The sequence below is a fragment of the Silurus meridionalis genome, chromosome 21, assembly GCF_014805685.1.
Source record: "Silurus meridionalis isolate SWU-2019-XX chromosome 21, ASM1480568v1, whole genome shotgun sequence".
Classification (NCBI taxonomy): domain Eukaryota; kingdom Metazoa; phylum Chordata; class Actinopteri; order Siluriformes; family Siluridae; genus Silurus; species Silurus meridionalis.
In genome coordinates, this window is record NC_060904.1 from 12233605 (window position 1) to 12256646 (window position 23042).

Here is a 23042-nt window from a genome sequence, read left to right on the forward strand (position 1 = left end):
CAATAAAGCAACTCTGCAACCTCTGACTTTTGAAACCTGAGAAAGAGGAAGAGAGAGACAGAAAGTGCGTGTCAGGAAAACCACATTTTTCACCATAATGTTTAAACGAACATGAAAATGGCTCCACTGAATATCTGGGCCACTTTGGTTGAAGGCGTGCACACACACACACACACACACACACACACACACACACACACTTCCTTAACAACCCTGGAACGGCACAGTGTGAATCATGCAAATTCTTCGCCTTGTTTCCTTTCGACCATGACAAAAACTCGCACAGCCACAGCTGCATCCTGAAATGGAAAATGTGTGTGCTAGCTTTAGTACTCGAAGCAATAATCTGTAATAAATCAACACTTTACAAAGAAAAAAACGAATAAAAGAAAGAAAATAAAATTTAGTTTTGTTCTGCTGAAGTGTAAAAATGATAGATCTCTCTTGCCATCTTGTGGTCACACCGCGTACTGCAGCCACAGGTGTGGTAAAAGAATCAGAATCTTAAAATTTAAAATCAAGGCAAAAACTGATTAGAAAAGTACACGAGTATATCACTGAGAGACTTTTATTATTGAATAATACCTAACTACATAATTCATGAATGGAATAATACTTGAAATATGCAACATTGGCTGCATTAGCTTCATTTCTTAATATAAAAATGCTAAACTGGTCTGTGTAAAGCCACTTTGAGACCATGCCCATTGTTAAAATTCCTGTACAAATAAATCTGAATTGAAATGAATAAAATGGTGGTTTCTACATCACGTATTTAGCACAGACAGTGTTTGGCCTGGAGTGATAACAGACCCAAGCATCTTAATGCTTCACAGCGTGGTACGGCAATTAAATTAAAAGGGTAAGAAAGGAAAGGTGTTTTATACTTGTCACATGTTCTTTAACAGCACAGTGAAGTTTTTTCTTTCCAGAGTGCAGGGTCAGGCATGACACAGCAGCCCTAGAGCACAGAAGTTTAAGGGCCTTGCTCAGGGGCCCCAAGTGTAGCAGCTTGGCGATACTGGGACTTGAACCACTGACCATTTGATCAGTAACCCAGAGATTGAACCACTGATCTACCGCTACCACAAATGCACTGTCACGAGCCAGAATGCCCCCATGGGTAGTGAAAACTGCCCAACACTTCAGCTACCCCTCCATCAAAGACATATGCCTACGATGGGTAAGAAGCATTATCGAAGACATCTTTTACCACATCCATAGACTGTTTACTCCTCTCCCATCTGTGAGACGCTATATAAATAATCTGAACTCTATTAATAATAAAATGAAAATGCTATTTTATGTATACAGTACTGCACTGTATTAACATTTGACTTCATTTTATAATTAATAATAATATTTTTATTAATAAAATTCAACATAAAACTCCATAAAAACAATTCCCTATAAGTTTTTTGGTGTAACGTGCTTTCGCAAGAGACCGGGAAAATCAGCCAAACTAATTAGTTATGTGGCAAACGCAATTCCGCGTTAAACCAGGGGGCGCCGGATTCAAACCACGATAAAGCGGGGAAATACTGTATATACTGCACCTATTCTTAGACAACAGCATTGAGCTGGTCTTTGCACCTGTACCTTGTACTTTGCACTCCTATAATATGATATTGTATATACATATGTATATTTATATAAATTAATATTTGCACTTCTGGTTAAATGCTTACTGCATTTCACTGACCATGTACTTCTACTTCACAATGAGTTGAATCCAATCTACTCTAAACAAACCTAAAAATGAAACCAAGGGTGCCAGTACTAAAGATTTGTTGGATAATAGTAAAATAAATCTTAACCACAAGTAAAAAATATCATTTTCACTTATTTCTCCCTAATTTGTTCATTTGTCTATTCCCAGCCACTGACCAGGTCAACCATTACCTTGCAAGAAGGAAATGCCACTGAGATGAGTGTAGGCAGCCAATCGGATCTTTCCAAACTGCTTCTAATGGTACAGAGTAACACAGGATAGAGCTTCCGGTCTTTTTCTAAATTCAAGCGCCCATAGACATACATGATTGCATGGTTTGATTGTGATTGACAGGTAAGACCGAGCATCACATCCCTTCCACACAAAGAGTGTATTATTTACTCATTATTTACTCAGTTCTCATCAGTCTTCCTCCCTAGAATGGTAGACAGATTATGCCCACCTTGTCTGATCAAATATTAGAATAATACAGCTGTTTCGTTTCCAGGTACAGGATTCAGAGGAAACGTGGCATGAACCTATTAGAGCATTACAGACAAAAAACAGCTTAAAAAATATAGAAATCAGGAATGCAGCTGCCCGTGTCTTTGAGTGTGTATAATAGAACACTTTACTCAACTCGAATAGTTTTATTATGTATGTTCTGTATGGACATTCTGTTTTTTTTTTTTTCTTTCTTTATATAAAAAAAACCTTTCTTTCGGCTTCTTCCATTAGGGGTCGCCACAGCGGATCATCCGCATGTTTGATTTGGCATGTTTTTATGCTGAATGCCCTTCATAACGCAACCCTCCCTATTTATCCGGGCTTGGGACCGGCACTAAGGCTTGTGCAACCCTAATGGCTGGGGTCGGTTCCCTGACCGGGGATCGAACCCGGGCCGCAGCAGTGAGAGCGCCGCATCCTAACAACTAGACCACCAGGGGACCTGTTTTTTTTTTTCTTTATATAAGCCTCCCAATCTAATACCAAACTAGATAATAGTTAACAGTTTTTTTAAGGCTTTTAAGTTCGCCTGATTCTCTTTTGCATTAGTGCTTTATTTCATCTAGAGAACTGTTCTGGAGAAAACATTTTGTTCCAATGTATACAAGCTATATTGAGAAATTATTATTATTAAAAAATAAAAAACCTTTGGCTTGACTAGCAGCTGTTAGAAACTACTTGTCTGTTCACTTGTCATCCACTTTCCACTCTGACACAAAGCTTTAACGTTTTCGGTAAGTATACGATACGATATTAACAAATATTTTACCACAAAGTTGGAGAAACACAATTGTACTGGGTGTCTTTGGATGCGGTATTTTCGTATGAAAACTAGAAGACCCAAACCTGTTCCAGTATGACAAAGCCCCTATACACAACACAAACTCTATCAAGTTATGGTCGAGTGGCCTGATATAGATCTTTTGGGATGACTTAGAACTCTGACTGCACCCCAGGCCTCCTTACCCTACATCAATACCTGACTTTACTAACGCCTTTATAACTGAATAAATGACTCCAGAACCGAGTGGAACATCCTCATAGAAGAGTGGAGGTTTTTATAACAGCAAAATGTGGAATGAGATGGTCCAAAAGCACATATGAACCTTATGCTCATGTTTCCACATAATTTTGGAGATATAGTGTATTTGGTGAATAGTAAGCTATTTGGATAAGGGTATAGAGTGAAAATATAGAATTTTATTTGGGCAGTGTATCTGCAAGAATCTGGTGATATGATACACAGGGTTTACAGGGGTTGCAATACAATATATTGCGATACTGAAAGCGAGGCGGTATATTGGGATATTTTTCTTATTTTAGGAATAGGATATAATTTTGGGAAACCACCATATGCAAACTTTAACCAAAAAAAAAAACCCAAATATTTCACCAGAACACAGTGGAAACTGCATTTGCATTAATTATATCTAAACTGACGCTGCTAACCTCTTAAACCTACCCATACCATGAAACCTGTGCCAGCCTCACCCACATCACACCTCAGTGCCATCAAGTGTATTGCAATACATGAACAAAATTAGTATCATTGTACCCAACATGAACATTTATTTATTAATTCATATATTTTAAACATATGCGCATACTCGTTAAAGAGGCCAATATCATGATTGTATTACATTATTGGTATTACAATTAGGCTAGTAGTAGATGCATGATCTGAGCGCTAACTACTGTTTTACATCTAAAAGCTACAATCATAGGGAGGCTAAATAAAGAGTAAGAAAGACTATTTCTTTCTAGATCAAGGGAAGGGTACAAAAAATATCTGCAGCACTGAAGGTGCCAATAAGCACAGTGGCATGCTTCGTTTTTTTTTTTTTTTATATATAAATTTGCTCATGTATATCGGTATTTTGTTAATCATGAATGCAGTTTCAAGCTAAATAAATGAAGGCTAATTAAATTAAATAATAAATCATATCTAATGAAACACTACCCACTCTACTTTTATTGAAGATTTTTGTACTGTACTGTCGAGCAGAACAGCCATCACAGAGGGTTTTTTGCATAAATAGTGATTTGAATTAATTTGGGTGAAGTCCTGATTTGATTGAACTTGCCCAAACAATGACATATCTAGATCCACCCACATATCCGTGTTTGTTAGTAAATAATTATAGTGTGGGTTCATGGCTTTGTAAAAGTACTTTACTCTGTGTGTGTGTGTGTGTGTGTGTGTGTGTGTGTGTGTGTGTGTGTGTGTACCTTATGGCCTCTTCCACAGACTGGCCGATGATGTTGGATGAAGGTCCAGGCTGGGACAGGGGTGTGAGACTAATCACCCATTTCACAGGCTTGTAGTACTCTCCACTGGAGCTCAGTAAGTAAAACAGTGTGGTCAGGAAAATCACCTAAAACACACACACACACACACACACACACACACACACACACACACACACACACACACACACACACACTCTGTGTGCAATTCCGAATGCCGTACTAAACACATTACTGATGTGTTTGCTTTTCCTTGCGGCAGCACAATACTGATGTTTATACAATAAGCACCTTAGAAACCTTAGTCAATACACTGTGCACGCATTGCATGTGTGTGTGTGTGTGTGTGTGTGTGTGTGTGTGTGTGTGTGTGTGTGTGTGTGTGTTTTACCAGCGAGAGGACAAAGTTGAGCAGCGCCGTGCCGCTGTGGAACAGTACAGTAAGCAGCGTAGTTGTTGTGGAGATCAGCAAACCAACATTTCGACTCATTACGACCCAGAGACTCCACAATCTACAAACACATACACACACACACACACACACACACACACACACACACACACACACACACACAGACACACACACAGACACACACACACAGGAGGTTAATTACATAGTGACAAGGAAACCAGATGTACACGCACACACACAAATTTACATTTCCATATCAGAGAATTTGATTTCATACAAAATACAAATAAATACAATGTTAAACACAAACACACTACAAGAAAATTAAATTGAGAAGTGGGATCCCGGAAAAAGATTTTAGCAAAAGGGAAAAAAAATTCATTGATTCATGATTCTATTTTTTAAACCATAAGATCAGTTTCTGGAGCAGATCATCAGCTGAGTCTGTGACTCAAATCACCATTAAAAAAAACAAAGCATCACTTCAAAATGGTCTCATCTACAGCTATAAACTCGACATTTATAAAGCTAAAGATACTTTCTGCTTCTCCAGACCTTCAGTATTTAACATAACTGGACCTTTACAAATTTTATATCAGGTATCAGGTGTATATAAAGCGTTTTAACAAGAATGCTACTTTTAATGCCAAACACATTGTTTTATGCTTAATTGCGATATTTTCAAATCCACATATTAATGTCTAAGTGTTGCCAGTGGTTACACTCTCTATAGCAGGGGTCACCAACGTGGTGCCCGCAGGCACCAGGTAGCCCGCAAGGTCCACATGAGTAGCCCGCGGGCCTTTTCTAAAAATAGCTGTTTCCTACTTTGTTAAATCATTGTTGATGATAATTATGAGAAATCATTAACATGATCAGTGTCTTCACATAGATGAATATCATTAATTATAATTAGTTTTTGATCTGAAATTATTATTTCAGATCAAAAACTGAAAACTGTGTGTATCAAACTGGTAGCCCTTCACATTAATTGGTACCCAAGAAGTAGCTCTCAGTTTCAAAACGGTTGGTGACCCCTGCTCTATAGCAATTGAAAAGCATGGAGGAGTAAGGACAGAGTCCGACAATACACGGTAAAAATGATTTACTAATCAGGGTCATTCGTTTGTCCAAAAAATCAGGATGAAAAATCAGCTACATGAGACCGTTTCTAACTTTCAGATTGAGACAACTGTCTGGTCAACATTTTTCACTCAAAATTAGCAAGCTAGTCTAACGTATCAGCACTTCCTTCTTCCTAAGTAAAATCGATAAACTTTCACGGAAGGAATCGGTATTCTAGACGCAATATCTTTAACGTTTATTCAGTGCAGATTAGTTTTCAGATCATTACAATTCTCTGTAGTTTTCTCCCAAATGTAGTCTTCAAGCATTCCCACCCACCTGCCAGCTCTCCAGCGATTATATAACAGCTATAATTGAGACTGTAATATGTATTGTCTTGGCAGTCATCTATACCCTGCTGTAGAGGATAACAGTAATGAGCAATGTAGAATTAAAAAAAAGAAAGGACAGTAAATTAGATTAGATAATAGTGTTTAATGCACTGAGATTGGAGACCTTGACAGCAGTGAAGTAGTGCACACCACTGAGTTAATGAATACGCTACATTAGAGGGGTTAGTGAGGACCATCTTGCTAGCTACTAAAAAACATATTTTGAGGGAAAGTTGTGAATTATAGTTTACTGGATAAATGGAATACCCTGAATAGGTTGAAATAACAATAAGTAAAATAGTGAAAACAGCTGGAATGATAAGCATTATATTAACTGTACCAGATCAACCCCACACCCCACCCAAAAACCAACCACCATCAAAGGGAGTTTTTCTTTGGCAGTCGCCATGGCTGCTCATCAGAGATAAATACACATCACTCACCTTAACTGTTAAATTCTGTAAAGCTGCTTTGAGACAATGTCTGTTGTGAAAAGCACTATAGAAAAAAACTTGACTGTCAATCTGGAACAGTGTCAAAGTGTAGCACAATACACTTGGAGGAAAGCGCCATTTACCCTCTTCCACATACATGAGCTCACATTAGCTAACTGGGATTGACAGAGGAGACAGAATAACACCCGTCGCACAATACACACAAAACACACCGCCCTCACACAAATACACTCACCGATAGCAGGGTTTCTATGTTGTCTTGCAGGAAAGAGACAATATCCTGCCAGTCCAGTATGTCTCCCAGCCAGCTGTGCTGCCTCTGGAGGTGTTGCTTGTATCCACGATGGCGTCCGCTGTACGTCACGTTCTGTGAGGAAGGAAAGAGAAGCAATTAAAAGCAGAAAACTGCAATGTAGAATATGTTACCTTATCTAACCTCACACGTTCCAGGCAGACAGACAGCAGACAGACATACAGACAGGCAGCAGAGAGACAGAACTCCATACTGCATGACAGCACAGTATAGTTATTCACTGATTTATTCATTACACTGTCCATGTTTCAGTAATGAGAGGTGGAAAGTAACAAATTTCATTTACTCACAATACTATCATCGAGTAGTTTTTTGTTAATTTTACTAATTTTACTGCATTGATTGATTGATGGCAGAGAACAAACCCGCTAAACTCACAAAAAAAAAAAAAAAGACAGTAAATCTTGTACTTAAGTCAAATTTAATTGAAGTAACAGTACTTTTACTTAAGTACAATATTTTATTAATCTCTTCACCTCTGCCAGTAACTTTTTTTTTCTCATCACAGAACACATTTCCCATAGTAAAGGTCTATACAGAGTGTGAAAGTGTGTGTCTGTGTTGCTCGAAATACTTAGCCTTTATTCAAGTAACAGAACTGTAGCAAATATTTCAGACATACAGTTTCACACAGGAGTGTGTAATTTTGGACGCAGCCCAAGACACATTTTTACACAGACACACTGTCTGTCTGCCTCAATTTGTGTTTATTTGTTCCTACTTGCATCTGTCTATGTCTGTGTCAGTCTGGCAGTTTCAATCGGTAGCTCAGTGGTTAGGATGTTGTACTTCTGTTTAGAAGGTCATTGGTTCAAATCCCAGCACCACCAAGTTGCCTCTGTCCTCGAGCAAGGCTTTAAACCCCTTAACTGCTCAGGTGTATTAATTAAGATAATTGTAATAAATTGTAATCTTAGGTGAAGGAGCGGATCTGGATCACGTGTTTTGGGTCACTCAGGTTTGTTGACAGTTGTTTGGTGAACAGTCTCTTATCCCAGAGAACCCTCATGTCTGTGTTATCTTCTGGCTCTCCCTTTTAGTTATGCTGCCATAGTTAGTCTAGTCCCCGACTGCACCCGAATCACACTGTACAGTGTGGAAAGATTTATGAAACAATGAGAATGCCCACCAATCCTTCTTTCTCTCTCCCTGTCACCCCCCTTCTCCCCCCACGTTTTCTGTCGAGTTAAACATGCTCGTGAGGTACCAGTGATCAGTGTTCCTGTCACTTTCCTCTCTTTGGATTTGCCAGATTCATCTCCATTCTGCCTTCTTCTGTATCTGTTTGTCCCAGTCTGTGTCTCTCTGCACTTATTTGTCTGTCTGTTTGTCTCTGCTTGTATCTGTCTGTCTGCATCAGTTTGTCCCTGTTTGTCTGTCTACCTCTTTCTGTGTCTGTTTGTCTTACTCTGTGTCTATTTTATGAGTCTGTCTGTGTCTGCATTAATGTCTGTGAGTAATGTCTGATTACCTTGACGAACCACGAGTGGTAAAGTCGGTCCCACAGCTCCAGAACCTGTTTCTCGATCACTGCAGTGTTGTTCACTTTCTCACCCAACATTTTGTGGAGCTGTAGAAACACAAATACACACTTACCGCACTTTCCTTCACATGCATATCTGTACTCAGGCTGTGAAACATACATTTATTGCCTTTTGTTCGATTTGAATTATATATGGTGGAACCTCAATACTCGTGACCTTGACTTTACATTTGGAACCAGACTAAGAGTAACTCATGAAAAATCTGATAGTTCAAAGTAGTGAAAGTTTTGGGGTAACATTTCAAAACAGGGTTTGTACTAATAAATGACATAAAAATGTTTGGAAAAACTATTTTATTATTGTATTATTCATTTAAAGTAGTAAATAAAACATTTGACAAGTAATTCACAATTTTTGTTTAGTTTACAGTACATGTACAATTCCACTTGAAAAAGAAACCATCAAAAAGAGAGAGTCAAAAACTCTTTTTTTTTTTTTTTTTTTGCTAGCGAGGGGTCATAAAACGTAACCCCCGTGAGTATCAAGGTTGCAGTGTATATAAACAAGACATGCATTACTGGCTGTCTCAGTGATACAGTACAGAAAGACTGATACCTTTTGAGTTATCCACTCTCTCCCATGCTGGTACACGTTTGTGGCGGCAGAGTTTAGAGCTTTCTGAACAACACGAGCCTCTGGAAGCCAGCTGTGACACACACATACACATAGAAAAGTTCATAAAGGCCCTGCATCATGTTTCCGTGCATGTATGTGTTGTCATTTGACTTACTTGGCCCACTCAGGATGGTTGGCAAGAGTCTCGTTGATCAGGTTGCTGGTGACCTCTATAATATGAGCGCTTTCATGATGCACCTAAAAAGAAATGTGTAAAATCTCAATCAGGCAAAAGAAACATGTTTATTTTAAGGCAATACAATTAATTCTGAATTCATTTCAATGTGTCCATTTCTTTTCTGGATTTTGCAAGATATATACCATAGCAGTGAGCAAGAGAGCCATGAGGAGTGTCCCTGTGACCAGGAGAAAGATGATAAAGATACTGATCAGTTTATCCAAGGATTTCTCCAACCATATGATCATCTGGAAGGGAAGTAAAAAAACAAAAACAAGAGAGGAAGAAATATAAAGATTAACTTCTGGCAGATGTATGTGCTGAAACATCAAGTGGGTGTGAGCACAAAGAGAAACCTGCTTCCTCTCTCCAACCAATGAACCACCCTGAGGAACCACTTGGCCAATCAGTAGCCAGCTAGACAAAAATCAAAAAACGGTTGCTGTTCCTAAAGTTTTGCAGTATACATGCTTGTTGACGAGGTCGCCAATTTGGTACACTCTTAGATAAAGGGTTATTAGTTCTCTCGTAACAGGTTGTACCTGGATTGGACAACCCTTCTAGATCCTAACTTTTAGAGAATTTTTGTGCCTCAATATGCAAAAACGAAATACTAATTTATCTGCCTTAGGATTCGACATGTGAGATGTTTTTCTGCTCAGCGTGGTTGTAAGGAGTGATTATGTGAATGAACATAGTCGTTTTGTCAGCTTTAACCAGGTTTTCATTCATGAGGCGTTTCTACTTGCAGAGTGCGATATCGAAAAAAAATTATATCTCAATATTTTTGGGGGGATTTTATCGATAATGATAATTAGATGATATTTTGCTGAGTGTGGTGCAGTAGTGACAGAAATTAATCTCTAAGTTGAAATAGTTTTTTGTTTTTACTTTTATGGTTTTTATTTGACATTTTTGTAACTTTCTATAGCAATTTTCAAAATTATACATTTAATCAGTCAATTAGTACAATAAGACATCTTGGCTGTTACCAAGCAAATGAAATGAGTATTTTATAATATTATAATATAATTATAGGTTTTATAATATATTTTAATAGTTGATTTTTAGAGGAAAAAAAAAAAACACTTTTCCTGTGATGATAATTTTTTTTTAAATTATATAAATGTACACATTTTCTTTTGATGTTTTTTATTTTTCGCACCATCCTGTGTAAACTCTACTGACTATCATATAAACGTTTTCAGAGGTCCGTAGTTTCTGAAATTTCGAAATTCAGAGTCACGATTGAAAATAGAACAATTTTCACACCAAAAATTTTTTTTCTGAAAGTGTACATTCAAACCTTTTCATGTTGCAGCATGCGTTAAACTTGGAGTGATTCTGTTAACTCCGGATTCTGCTAAACAGGAAGTGGTCGACAGATATAGAGAAGTGTTACAGATAATAAACACTACTTTGACAGCAGACCAGGTTTCTCTGTGCACCCTGTAGCAAAATGGTCTCATCTCTGGCTTTCTAATTCTGTTCCTATGACTAGTTTAGTCATGTGGATAATTAGTTCTCATCACTGCCCAACTTTGATGTATGAAATGTTAGTGATATGTAGCATGATTCGGGATGATAAGCCGAGAATTCACAGGATTGAAATGTGTGTAAAAAGCTGGCATTTGATGACAATTTGCCAAAGCCACATGCCAAGACCTTAACGTGCCCTTCTACACCATCTGTTCCCTTGACCGGGGTGAGTGTTCTATATCTGACACTGCACTTTGGGGAATGCCATGTTTTCTCAGGGTGTTAACGAGAGGCTGAGCTCAGAATTGATTCAATCTCATGCAGGCCAGTGTCCTGACAGTGTACTTTAAAAGCAGTGACTGTTATATTTCTTGTTATATATTTTACTTTTTAAATATAAAGGCTTTCCCCTAAGGAGGAAATGTGAAGAAAAAGGTGCTGTTTGTTTGTGCCTAGAAAATGAATAATATGTAAATGGATGTTATTTCTAGCACAACTTACTGTATTTAAGTTACATAAAAGATATGAGGGAAAAGATCCTCATTACTGTGTGTCCCAACTATGATTATGGAACTTCTCTGGAAATGGTAATAATAATAATCCACATTATTAGTGTGTGAATTTGCAAAAATCGTTCATTAGTTATTAGTTGGATTAAATGTTATGCATTCAGCTGCAGCTAGTTTTACTACTTGGAATAGCATTGGGTAAATGCATTCTTTTAAATAAATTAAAAATAAAATAAAGAACCCATGACAACAAGCTTCTCTTTCCCCAAGTGTTGCATCCCAAAATAGCAACTCCCAGGGCCAACTCCCAGGGGAAAAAGTCCTCCCCCAGCCAGGACACACTCCAAAACTATACACACACCAACTGTCTGATTCAGGCATGTGCCAATACAATATTCCCATTACACTACATGTCTATCCATTTATGATTTTTCTTTCACTATTACGAGACACATGATCAATGTATTAGCTAGCCTACCACTAGCTAACTAAAAGCTCCACTGTGTCTGGAAAAGTAGCAATGGAATAATGTATGCCCAGCTAGCTAGCTAGTTAAGCGCATTTATTTAGAGTAAAGAAAACAAATGAGTGTAGGATTATGTGGCACTGGTAGTGTTTGTGCCCTGAAAAAATTCAGCTAATCACTGGTACAAGTTTCAGCTATATGCTAATGTGTTCTTTTCATTTTCTCTCAACATGTTTAACCACAATCTAACTGAGTGATAACAGCCTTGATCTAGATATCATTTTGCTTGGTTTCTGTAGGCTTCCACATTCTGAGAGGTTATTTTGTAAACGACTAGTAACAAACATTCGACTGGCAGTCAGGTCTCAGCTAGCATCAGCTGATGTATGCAGTGTAGCAGGTCATAGGATCCCGATCGACTAGTTTAAGCTATAATTACAGCTCGGAGGTCCATCAATTTATTGTGAAGTGTGTAAAGTTGAACTTATGTAAAGTGAATGAATAGTGTACGAGTAATAACAAGAATAGTCCATACATGAAATCTAGCCTCAGGTTTGGGGGCTATCGATTTGCCCACCTCTCCAATTTTACCTCTCATCTAGGTTAAACTAATTAGTGTGTGCTATCAAAATTTACGTTCTACCTGTCCGGTACACAAAATATGTCAAGATTTCAAAATATTCCGTTTTTTTTTTTGTTTGTTTGTTTTTTTGGAAACATGGTGGTGGTAGTTTCTATATTAAATAACATTGTGTTTTGATAATACTGCAATAACCTGCTATTGACATGTCTAATCTAGGTTTCTCTCCATGCATCTCACACACACACTGAAGCCACCCAAGCCCACACACGTCCACATGTGTGGAAAAGACCAAAAGCTCATCGGTTCCGTTTCTTTACTGGGAAAGGTTAATGCCAAATATTTGCAGTGTAACCTGACAGGACAAGCTTTCGGTCTCTTCCACAGAATAAAAGCAGTATACACACAAAAAAAACATCAACAAAAAACAAACATAAGCCTACAAGCTCAGCTGGGAACAGAAAGATGGAGGGATGATAGTGAATGGGAATAAAAGAAAGCATCAGTCCAAGCCTCTACTTGTACACACTGTCCCGCTTTGGCTCTTCCTTTATGTTATTTTTATGTTAGTTTTTTTTTCCCTTGTCTCTCTCCCACTCTTGCTAGCGCAAACCATTTACCTGCTTGTTAAGCCAATGCCAGAGCTTTGAGGAGGGAGACAGAGAGACAAAGTGTTATTAGAAACAACCAATAAGAGTGCAGGAAAGCAGCAAACATCAACATGTTTTGTTTTTTTCAGGCAACAAGAGACCAGCACAGGATTGGAGAAGGGAAATAATGGGAAAGATCCACATTGCATAGTGATGAAGGTACCGAATCAAATGAAGAAGAAATGCACATAAAAAAAGTCTAAGATCCATAACAAACACCTTTTTATATATCTAAATAAAAATATTGCCCATTTTACACATTGAGACCAAATTGACTTGCTGCTATTCACTATATGGACAAAAGTATTAGGACACACAATTGTATAGCATGTCTTTGGATGAAGTAGCATAAAATGTTCCCTTCACTTGAAAACCCAAACCTGCTCCAGCATGACAATGGCGACGTGCATAAAGCAAACTCATGAATATATGAAGACACTGGTTGGTGTGGAAGATCTTGTGAGGCCTGCTATAGAGCTCTGACCTCATCCCTATTGAATACCTTTGGGATGAATTGGAACACTGACTGCACCCCAGGCCTCCTCACCCACATCAATACCTGCTAAATGCTGAATAAGCACAAATCTCCACAAGCACTAGTGGAACATCTCTTCTGAAAAGTGGAATAAAATGTATGCATTTTGAAAAAAAGAATATGTATTTAATGTCCAGGTGTCCAAAACTTTTGTCTATATATTGTATATTATTGGACAATGATTTGTCTTTTCAAAACCCAGAGAAACAAAAGAAGTAACAAACTAGGCCAGAAACATAAGGTCTTCTTAAAAAGCAAAGCTCACACTGCAGGACCATCTGTACACTGATGCTTATGATGAAGTCCGTGAATTTCTTCACAACTACACATTACACAACTGAAGTTACTCATCCAGACTGTAGTAGGAAAGAAACAACAAACTATATATACATCATTAACACCTAATAATCCTGTGTTGATTGATTTTGAAGAACAGCAGCTAAAACGTGCATTATGTACGTGTCATGACGGATTTCGTCAGGTAAACGTAATGATGCCTCTGTAAGTGGTGCCGGTAGAGGTGTTACCTTGGTATCAACCCGCAGTAGAAACTGTGCGAGGCCTTTAATTGGTCCAGGCAACAGTGCATCCTTTCTGTCTCTGAGAAAACTCTCCAGGACCACCCACCATGCTGCTAATGTTCTCTCCGCGAACTTCTTCACCCCAAAATGCACCACCAACCTCTTTATTACCCACACTGTCAGAGCAATACATACACACACAAACAATTTATACATGTATATTTATAAACAAATACACACATTCTTTTTCAAATGCAAATATATATACAAATATCAGATATGGTCCATCTAGTATATACTCAAAAGAAACAGATTACCAGCAAAGGGGATGGGTAACAGCTGTAGAATCCAGAGGTTGAGCCAGATCTGCAACAGCACGATGGCCCACACCAGGAGCACAAAATAGATATCACTGGCTTTCTCCTTGTGCATAAGACTCTGGAAATTTGGACGGGGCCGCAGCGGTGTGGTAAAAACCTCGTTCATTTTAGAGTCGTCTGCATGTACGCAGAAAGAAACACCGGTTCAACATCGAAACAACAATCATATTATGGGGCAGAGCTGCATGAGCTAACATTTGTGTATATCTGCTGCTGTAATATAATGTAATATAATACTATAATAATAATATAATAATATAATACTGCTGTTCCAGTAGACTAAAACTGGTATTCTATAAATTCTAAAAAACTTTATTATATAACAAAAGCTTATAACTATGATCAATATACTGTCACATCAAGGCTACATCCTTTTTATTTAAACTTGTTTTAAAAAATGTAAACTTCAAATGTTGATCACAAATGTTAATAATAATAAACTGCGTTAATTAATAACTAAATTGAACCAAATCGTGAGGTACCGAACAGTGAATTTTGTGTGTATATATATATATATAAACTAAACACGTGTTTGATGATCATGTTCTCAATGCATATGTGTGTGTATTTTCTTTTACCTTGGTTGTTAGTGTTAGTTTGTGTTTTTGTATCTCTTGCTTCATCATTCTTAGACACAGGATGGTGGTTACTGCAGGTAATGGCCATATAGATGGTGTTGGCAGCAAAGGAAAGGACCTGTCCTGGTAGTTCCCCTAAATGACAAGACATGCATTTATTCCTCCACTGGTATTTACTTCACTAGATTCATGACAGCAATGCTAACTTCTTTGTTTTCTCACCTTTTCCCGGTACCGGTGCTTTCTCCTGAGAGCCCACTATTAGCAGAATGACCGCTAGCACAAACATGGGCACACGCCAGGCTCCTGTCAGAGACACTGCAACGAAAAACATGCTCGACACTAAACACACAACTGAAGTAAAATAACTTGCACTGGCAGTAAGTGTTTATATTTGTGCAGTCTTATCATTTCTATAGTAGCAATTGATTTGTTTGACAGGTGCACCATGTAAAGTAGATATTAAAATGCATTATTTGAGATATTGTGCAGTTTTTTGTAACAATTGGTTGGTTTTCAAATCAACTGGTCTGCTCTATAACTAGAAAACACAGTCCTGCATCCAGATACGGCCAAATATAAGAGCATATACATGAACTTAAGCGTGTGTGAATGTGAGAAGGAGAGTGTCAGAGGGTGAAAGAAAGTGAGAAAGAAAAAAAAAGATAATATAGAAATGGTAAACAGTGTGAGGAGTGGTTAGTCATGACACAGAGGATATGTATGTGTTGGTGGCAACAAACCACGGTGATGAATTTGGGCCTGTTAATAAGACAAAGGACAGCATTATGGCTAAAGTTCATGATGATTTCTGCTCTCTTCTCTATAAAAGATTAATGTGTCAGTCCCATCATGTCACCAAGGGAAATAAGCAGCAATGCTTTTCTTTGCCCAGTAATAAATATGCTAACAATCAGTCAGGACTATTAAGTGGTTTGGGCATGAAAGTACGTCTGGTATGTGTTTACAGTTCCAAAGCTCCTGAACTTCAGGAAGCTCACTGGCTCATTACATGACTTTCCATCCTGATGATAAACTGCTTTATCTAATTTATACATATTTGTCACTGTTGCAGGCTTACCAAGGTAGAATATAAGAACAGTCCAAATGGGCACCGACATGGCACGCAGGTAACCTTCCATCGCTGGTGTCCACTTAAACACCACAGCCAGCACATAACCTATCACTAATGTTCCGACCTGGGCAAGAGAGAGAAGATCAGAATTTTATACATGAATGTTTCAATGTCAGTCAATACGAATTTGACATGAGCACGTTTGCATTCATACAGACTATAATCACGTGAGGTAAAAATATGGATTATGATTAGAGCAAAATGGAAAAATGGAAGAATTTTCCTGACATTTAAAAAAAAACGTGATATTTAAAATTTGTCAGTAAATCGACCAAAACGAAGAGTTATATTGAGGACATTCTGTTCAACTACTGCTACAATAGATGGACAAAGGTATTGGAAACGACTTTTAATCACTTTTCTGCTGACTGGTAGCATGAAATTCTCTTTTTATGATAAATGCCCCTGTGCACAAGGCTAGCTCCATGGAAAGATATGGTTAAAATAGGTTGGAGCAGAAGATCTTGAGTGGCCTGCTAAAAGCTCTGACTCCAACCTTAGTGAACACCTTTGCGATCAATTGGAATGCTGGCTTCACCTCAGGCCTCCTCAGCTTCATCAGTACCCGAATTTATTAAAGCCCTCATGGCTGAATGAGCACAAATCTCCACAAGCACACGCCAAAATCTAGTTGAACATCTTCCCAGAAGAGTGGAAGTTAATATAACAGTAAATAAGAACTAAATGTGGAATTGGAGGTTCAAAAAGCATATACTAATCTTAAGGCCAAAAACTTTTGTCCACATAGTTTCTTAACATCATGCTATAACATGTTCAGCATGTTGTGTAAATTAGTAGTCATCCAGATCGCAGAGGGCAAAATGACCACACGCTACTAATAACTTCATGTTTACAAATTTATAATGTTTTCTTAACTTCATGACAGGTTTCCTCTTAATACCAAACATGATCGATAGAAAAGTCTAGAAAAGTAGAAAGTCCAATACACAACCCATTAATCATTTACTATTTAATGTCATTTGTACTTAAAGAATTAAAGAATATGTTTAATCTATTTCATTTTAGAAGAGAACGAAAAGAGTTTTCACTCATTCACATCAATTACACCAGAGATGCCCAAACTAAAGCTCATGAGCCAAAGTTGACCCCTGGTGACCTTTGATTTAGCCAACCATGCCATATATGAGAAGAGGAAAAACTTTTGGACAGTTTCATGTCTCTCATAAGAGGTCAATAAATTTACAATCAACTCTATTGTCTCTCTTTGTACTACATTTTTTATTGTACTAGAATTTTAAAATAACTGCATTATTTCTTTCTAAATATTAAGAAGTTATAAAAGTGACCCATAACTTTCATTTTTATGAAACAATTGCAGCCGTTAACTTTCGGCCCACAGGACTCAAACAAAGATTTTTGTTCCTCCACAAAAACCAAACAAAAAAAAAGGTATGGACACTTCTGAATTACACCCACAACTGGATTTCATGTTCTCCTTCCTTAATCACTATTGATGATGTGTTACAGATGTGGTGGTGAAGCAGGGATAAAAATTCAGTTGCAACTCAAGTGGAGATCGAATCTAGTTTTAATCAAAAAACCATCACTGCATGAACCTACAGACTGGGCTAGAGGGAATTCAGTCCCAGCCTCACACCTTCAAACCATTCTGTTGGTCTTGGGTCTACACAAATCCAAAATAAAACAAATAAATTGATGCGACTGTCAACAGTGAACCCTCATGCTGATTTTTAATCTTTGAAAAATTAAGTGTTATCGTATTATTCCTCTAACTAGCATGCTGTACATCAGTTCTACAATACAAGGAATAATGAGTAAAGTTTCAATGTATCACAGATGACAGTGTGTTACAGAAGCACAGCCACTACAGTGTATTGGATCTGTAAACACACAGAGGTTATAAATCTACCCTTTTGTACTAAGTTTTTGTATGTCTACATGTAGGTCATTCCACAGAGTGGTGAGAAAAACAAAAAACATTCAGTGGGTGTCAATGTGAGTGTCAAAAGCGTCTCAAACTATATATAATCCATGAACCCCTGAAGTAGATCGTTTTCAACAGCAGATCATTACACTAGCATACACTCGTAAACATCCTCCAAGAACAGGAATTTAAGGCTACAGTATGCATAGATAAAGATGAGAAAAGTGCTGTGTTTTTTTTTTTCCAACGACACTTTGCAGCACATGGGGAAGTGGTAGCTCAGTGGTTAAAGAAAGTTGGAGCCGTTCGGTGGCTCAAGCCCCGGTATCGATAAGCTGCCACTCTTGGTCCTCTGAGCAGGGTTATTAACCCTCTGTGCTCTATGCTGTACATGTGCCAATTTTTAAAAACGCTTTCGTTTCAGATTGATCACCAAAAACCAGAGTTACTGAGGGGTTCAAGGTCAGGGGTTCAAGCCCCAGCATCGCCAAGATGCTATTGAGGAGTCGTTCATTTTCTTCTGGACACACATGAGCAAAGCATCTCCGCATGTTATGTACAGGAAACAGAATTGAGCAGTTAATCTCATGAGTGCTCTGTTCCCAGTCGTTCGTTCTTTTATCACGTGACTCCCATAGACACTCTGCAGTTCATTACACAGGAAACAGAACCGAGTAGTTCATCTTATGAATCCTCTGGTCGTTGTTTGTCACGTGACTCATAGACGCTACACAATGCAATAGATCATGTTTTTTGGTCTGAATCTTGACATTAACGTTACAAGACGCTACACAATGCAATTCATCTTGACATTATTGTTACAATAATTATGGGAGTCACGTGACAAAAGAACTAAACACACGGACTACAGGATATGAGGTGAGCTACTCATTCTGTTTATCATAATTTGTCCTTGGCTGCAAAATATGACAATATTTTTATTATTTGAACTATCAAAGTTTGTGTATGTAGACGTGTTGGGATCTGTTTATTGAAAATGTAACATTTTATTTTATTTCTCATCAAAAGGAACAATATTACCTAAAAGACTCAACAAAAAAAAAAAAGAGCGACGTCACGAAAATGATCCGATCTTCCTATCACTACAAGCTGCCATTCTTGGGCCCTTAAACCTGTATCATCACTAACCCTGCTCTGAGAAATTTCCCCACTGTGGGATGAATAACCCTTTATAATCTGATGTTTAAGCAGAAGCTCTTGGTCTCATCATGATTTTATGGATTGGCCTCATGATTGGCTGATCCAAGGATAAATGCTTTTAAGAGACCTATTGATTGGTTCTACATCAGGGCAGTGACAGCCCCTGCCATGAGGAGGGGTGGGAGTGTGTTCAAGCCCTTCTCACCCAGACAGCGCTGAACCAGTCGAGCACGTGGTATATGACGTCACACAGGTACTGGAGGACAGCCTGCATACCGATGATGGTCCAGGTCAGGTAGAAAAAGTAAAGGAGGGGCGCGCCGGTGCCGATCACCAGCAGCATCTTGAGGCGGTCGAGCAGCAGCGCGCCCAGCGCCTCGACCCCGTGGTTCACGCAGCGCACCGGCACGAGCAGCGTTCCCAGCACGATGGGCGTGCCGCTGGCCTGGAGCCCGCCGAGCCACGAGCGTCCCACGCGCGCCAGGGAGTGCTTGAACGGGTGCAGGAAGGTGCCGCAGAGCACAGCCCAGAGCAGCGGCCGCAGGAACGCCTCCAGGATGAAGTAGACAAGCACCGCGGCGCCGCAACAGATCGCCACGAAGATCATGGCGCCCGTGTTGTAGAAGGCCTGCTTGATGTTCTTGTCGAACTTCAGAGAGGGCTGCTGACCAAATAGATGGCCAACTACACCGAAAGTGGCCTGTCCTGGTTCCCCAAACGACACCCGGGGAACGCGAGCCGCACGACCCCCAGGAGTCACCGGATCCTCGTCCAGATCCGGACCCTCTGCTTCTGCCATGATCCTTGCCCTATTCCCAGTGCTCGTACACTGCTCTGCACTCCTGCCTGCTGCTCTCTACCGTAAACACACGCGAGGAATTGCGGACGGGGGTAAAAATCTGACGTAGCTTTTCCCCGCGCACCCTGGGTAATGTAGTGTTCCCGGCGACTCTCTTCAATCGGCTCTTTTAAATGAACCGACTCGCTTGTAGACAGTGTATTCCCGATGTGTTTCCCGATGACGACACTGTAGTCAATGCATAGTTGTAGGACCTTGTTGATAAAAAAAATTCTATTAAATACAATGCAAAAATAATAGTCTTTTGTCAATTAAAAGGCATCACCAATAAAGCAAAAGAAGAAGCATTGCTGGTTTGTGGGGGCTTAATGTGATAAGACCGCTTTTTAAAAAACACTGTAAACGCATTCTTCTGTCAGCTGCTCCAATTAGGGGTCGCCACAGCAGATCATCTGTCTCCATACTACTGTCTTCTACTCCGCATTTTTCAACCCATCCACTTGCATGTCTTTCCTCACCACATCCATAAACCTCCTCTTTGTTCTTCCTCTTTTTCTCCTTCCTAGTGGCTCTGTCTTCAGCATTCTCCTACTGATATACGCCTCTGCACATGTCCAAACCATCTCAATCACGCCTCCCTCACCTTGTCTCCAAACGTCCTACATGCATGCTCTGCTACCTCCAGCTCCACCTCCTGTCTTTTACTCAATGCCACTGTCTCTAAACCATACAACATCACAGGTCTCACCACAGTCCTATAAACTTTCCCTTTCACTCTTGCAGATACCCTTCTATCACAAATCACTCCTGCCACTCTTCTCCACCCACTCCACTCTGCCTGCACTCATTTATTTACATCTCTAACATTCTCTCCATTACTTTGCACTGTTGACCCCAGGTACCTGAACTCCTCCACCTTCTCCACCTCTTCTCCCTGCAACCGCACCACTCCACTGCCCTTCCTCTCATTCACACACATGTACTCTGTCTTACTCCTACTGACTTTCATTCCCCTTCTTTCCAGCGAGTACCTCCAGCTCTCCAGGCCCAAACATCATAGTCCACAGAGACTCCTGTCTGACCTCGGCCGTCAACCTGTCCATCACCAGGAAAAGGAAAGGGCTCAGAGCCGATCCTTGATGCAGTCCAACCTCCACCTTGAACCAGTCTGTAGTTCCCACTGCACACTTCACTGCTCTCACACTGTCCTCATACATTTCCTGCACCACCCTCACATACTTCTCTGACACACCTGACTTACTTAAGTACATGTCAGAGCCCAAACTTCTTTACTTTAACGAGAGTGAAAAAGTGTAGTCAGTTTCAACTATTAGAAGAGTCTTTTAAAACATAAGTATCTGTACTTTTACTTGAGTAAAGGATGTCTGTACTATTGCTATCTCTGACATATTATGCTTTATTATGAATGTGTTTACTAAGTTTGGTCTTTTAAAAACACGTCATTGCATTAAGCCACGTTACCTTTTTTCTTAATGGTCTATGGGAGAAAAACGCTTTTGTATTCTGGACTCATGCTTGTCTATAGTATGCTTTATTATTAATTAATTAAAATGAATGAATGTTTATTGAGTTTGGTCTTTTAAAAAATGCTGTCTTATCTCTTGGCTTATTTTATCTTGCCTACAACAGAGGGATATTCAAGCTCTCGCAGTGGAACAACCTACCACTACACATTAGAACTGTTTCTACATTTGCTGAATTCAAATCCTTGCTGAAAACTTGCTTTTAATGTTTTATAATTCCATCTGTTATTTGTTTTATTTTTTTGCTTTTTACTATTATGTACTGCACTTTGGCCATCCAAGGTTGATTTTAAATGTGCTTTTTAAATAAAATTCGGTTTGATTTATCGCATTAAGCCACATTAAGCGTTTTGTCACGTTAAGAATTTTGGAATGTCCCGTGTTTGTGAGTATATTGGTGAGCAAAGTCAGAAAATTTGCCTCAGTGAACATTCCCTGGCACTCATACAATGGCTGGAAATTTGACTACCAAATCAGCAGTCTGTAAGATATAGACCACCAAATGTCTATGCAAGATCACACCCACAGCACCATCAAGCCATTTACACTGGAAATAAATGATGGTTAATATTAAACTTATTTACTGTATTATGTTGTTTTTTGCACAAAATGTTGCCCATGAGCACCTTATGTAGTGCCCTGGTTAGTTTTGTGTATTTCTGTGTTTTGTATTTTTGATTACGGTGTCTTATGTAGCACCTTTTTCCCCTGGGAGAACATTTTTTTTCACTGTGTACTGTACTGTATATGGTTGGAATACCAGTCACTACTTGAGTTGACCTGCCACTGTGTATAACAATAAAAATTTGTAAAGCAACTTTGCCATTTTTGTTTTTTTTGAACCTACAGAGAAGGAAAAATTGTAAGTAAACTTATTTTCGGCTTGTCACATTAGGGGTCACCACAGCGGATCATCCGTATGTTTGATTTGGCACATGTTTTTACGCTGGATGCCCTTCCTAATGCAACCCTCCCCATTTATCTGGGCTTGGGACCGGCACTAAGAGTGGCTGGGGTTGGTTCCCTGATCGGGGATCAAACCCGGGCCGCAGCGGTGAGAGCGCCGCATCCTAACTACTAGACCACCAGGGAACCTAGGGGAAAAAAAGTAATAATGTATAATATTTCAAGTAATGACATTTAATATATTAATTGAAATGTACAATGAATTTCACTAATGAAAAAAAAATAACACTCAAATCTGAGGTGATCTGTGTGATAATGTAGCATTGCATTAGGCTGCCTGGATCACATCACCCTGTATTGAATTATTTTCCTATAACATTAATTCAATTAAACATTAATAAAACATTTTTATTTTACTCCTAGATGAATCCATTAGAAACGATAAACAAACAGC

General features: G+C 39.0%; 1 protein-coding gene across 1 annotated transcript in view; it reads right to left on the minus strand.

Moving 5' to 3' along the window:
• Positions 1–20709, minus strand: part of tmem245 (transmembrane protein 245) — a 29094-nt gene extending 8385 nt beyond the window's left edge. The window contains exons 1-14 of the mRNA XM_046834033.1: positions 19545–20709; positions 16219–16336; positions 15360–15455; positions 15138–15272; positions 14497–14676; positions 14186–14355; positions 13094–13117; positions 9583–9687; positions 9377–9459; positions 9202–9292; positions 8574–8672; positions 7011–7156; positions 4857–4977; positions 4448–4593 (exon numbers count right to left, since the gene is read on the minus strand). Of these exons, the coding sequence (XP_046689989.1) occupies positions 4448–4593; positions 4857–4977; positions 7011–7156; positions 8574–8672; positions 9202–9292; positions 9377–9459; positions 9583–9687; positions 13094–13117; positions 14186–14355; positions 14497–14676; positions 15138–15272; positions 15360–15455; positions 16219–16336; positions 19545–20138 (2108 nt within the window). The 5' untranslated portion in view covers positions 20139–20709. The remainder of the gene's footprint in view (positions 1–4447; positions 4594–4856; positions 4978–7010; positions 7157–8573; positions 8673–9201; positions 9293–9376; positions 9460–9582; positions 9688–13093; positions 13118–14185; positions 14356–14496; positions 14677–15137; positions 15273–15359; positions 15456–16218; positions 16337–19544) is intronic.
• Positions 20710–23042: the final 2333 nt, after the last annotated feature.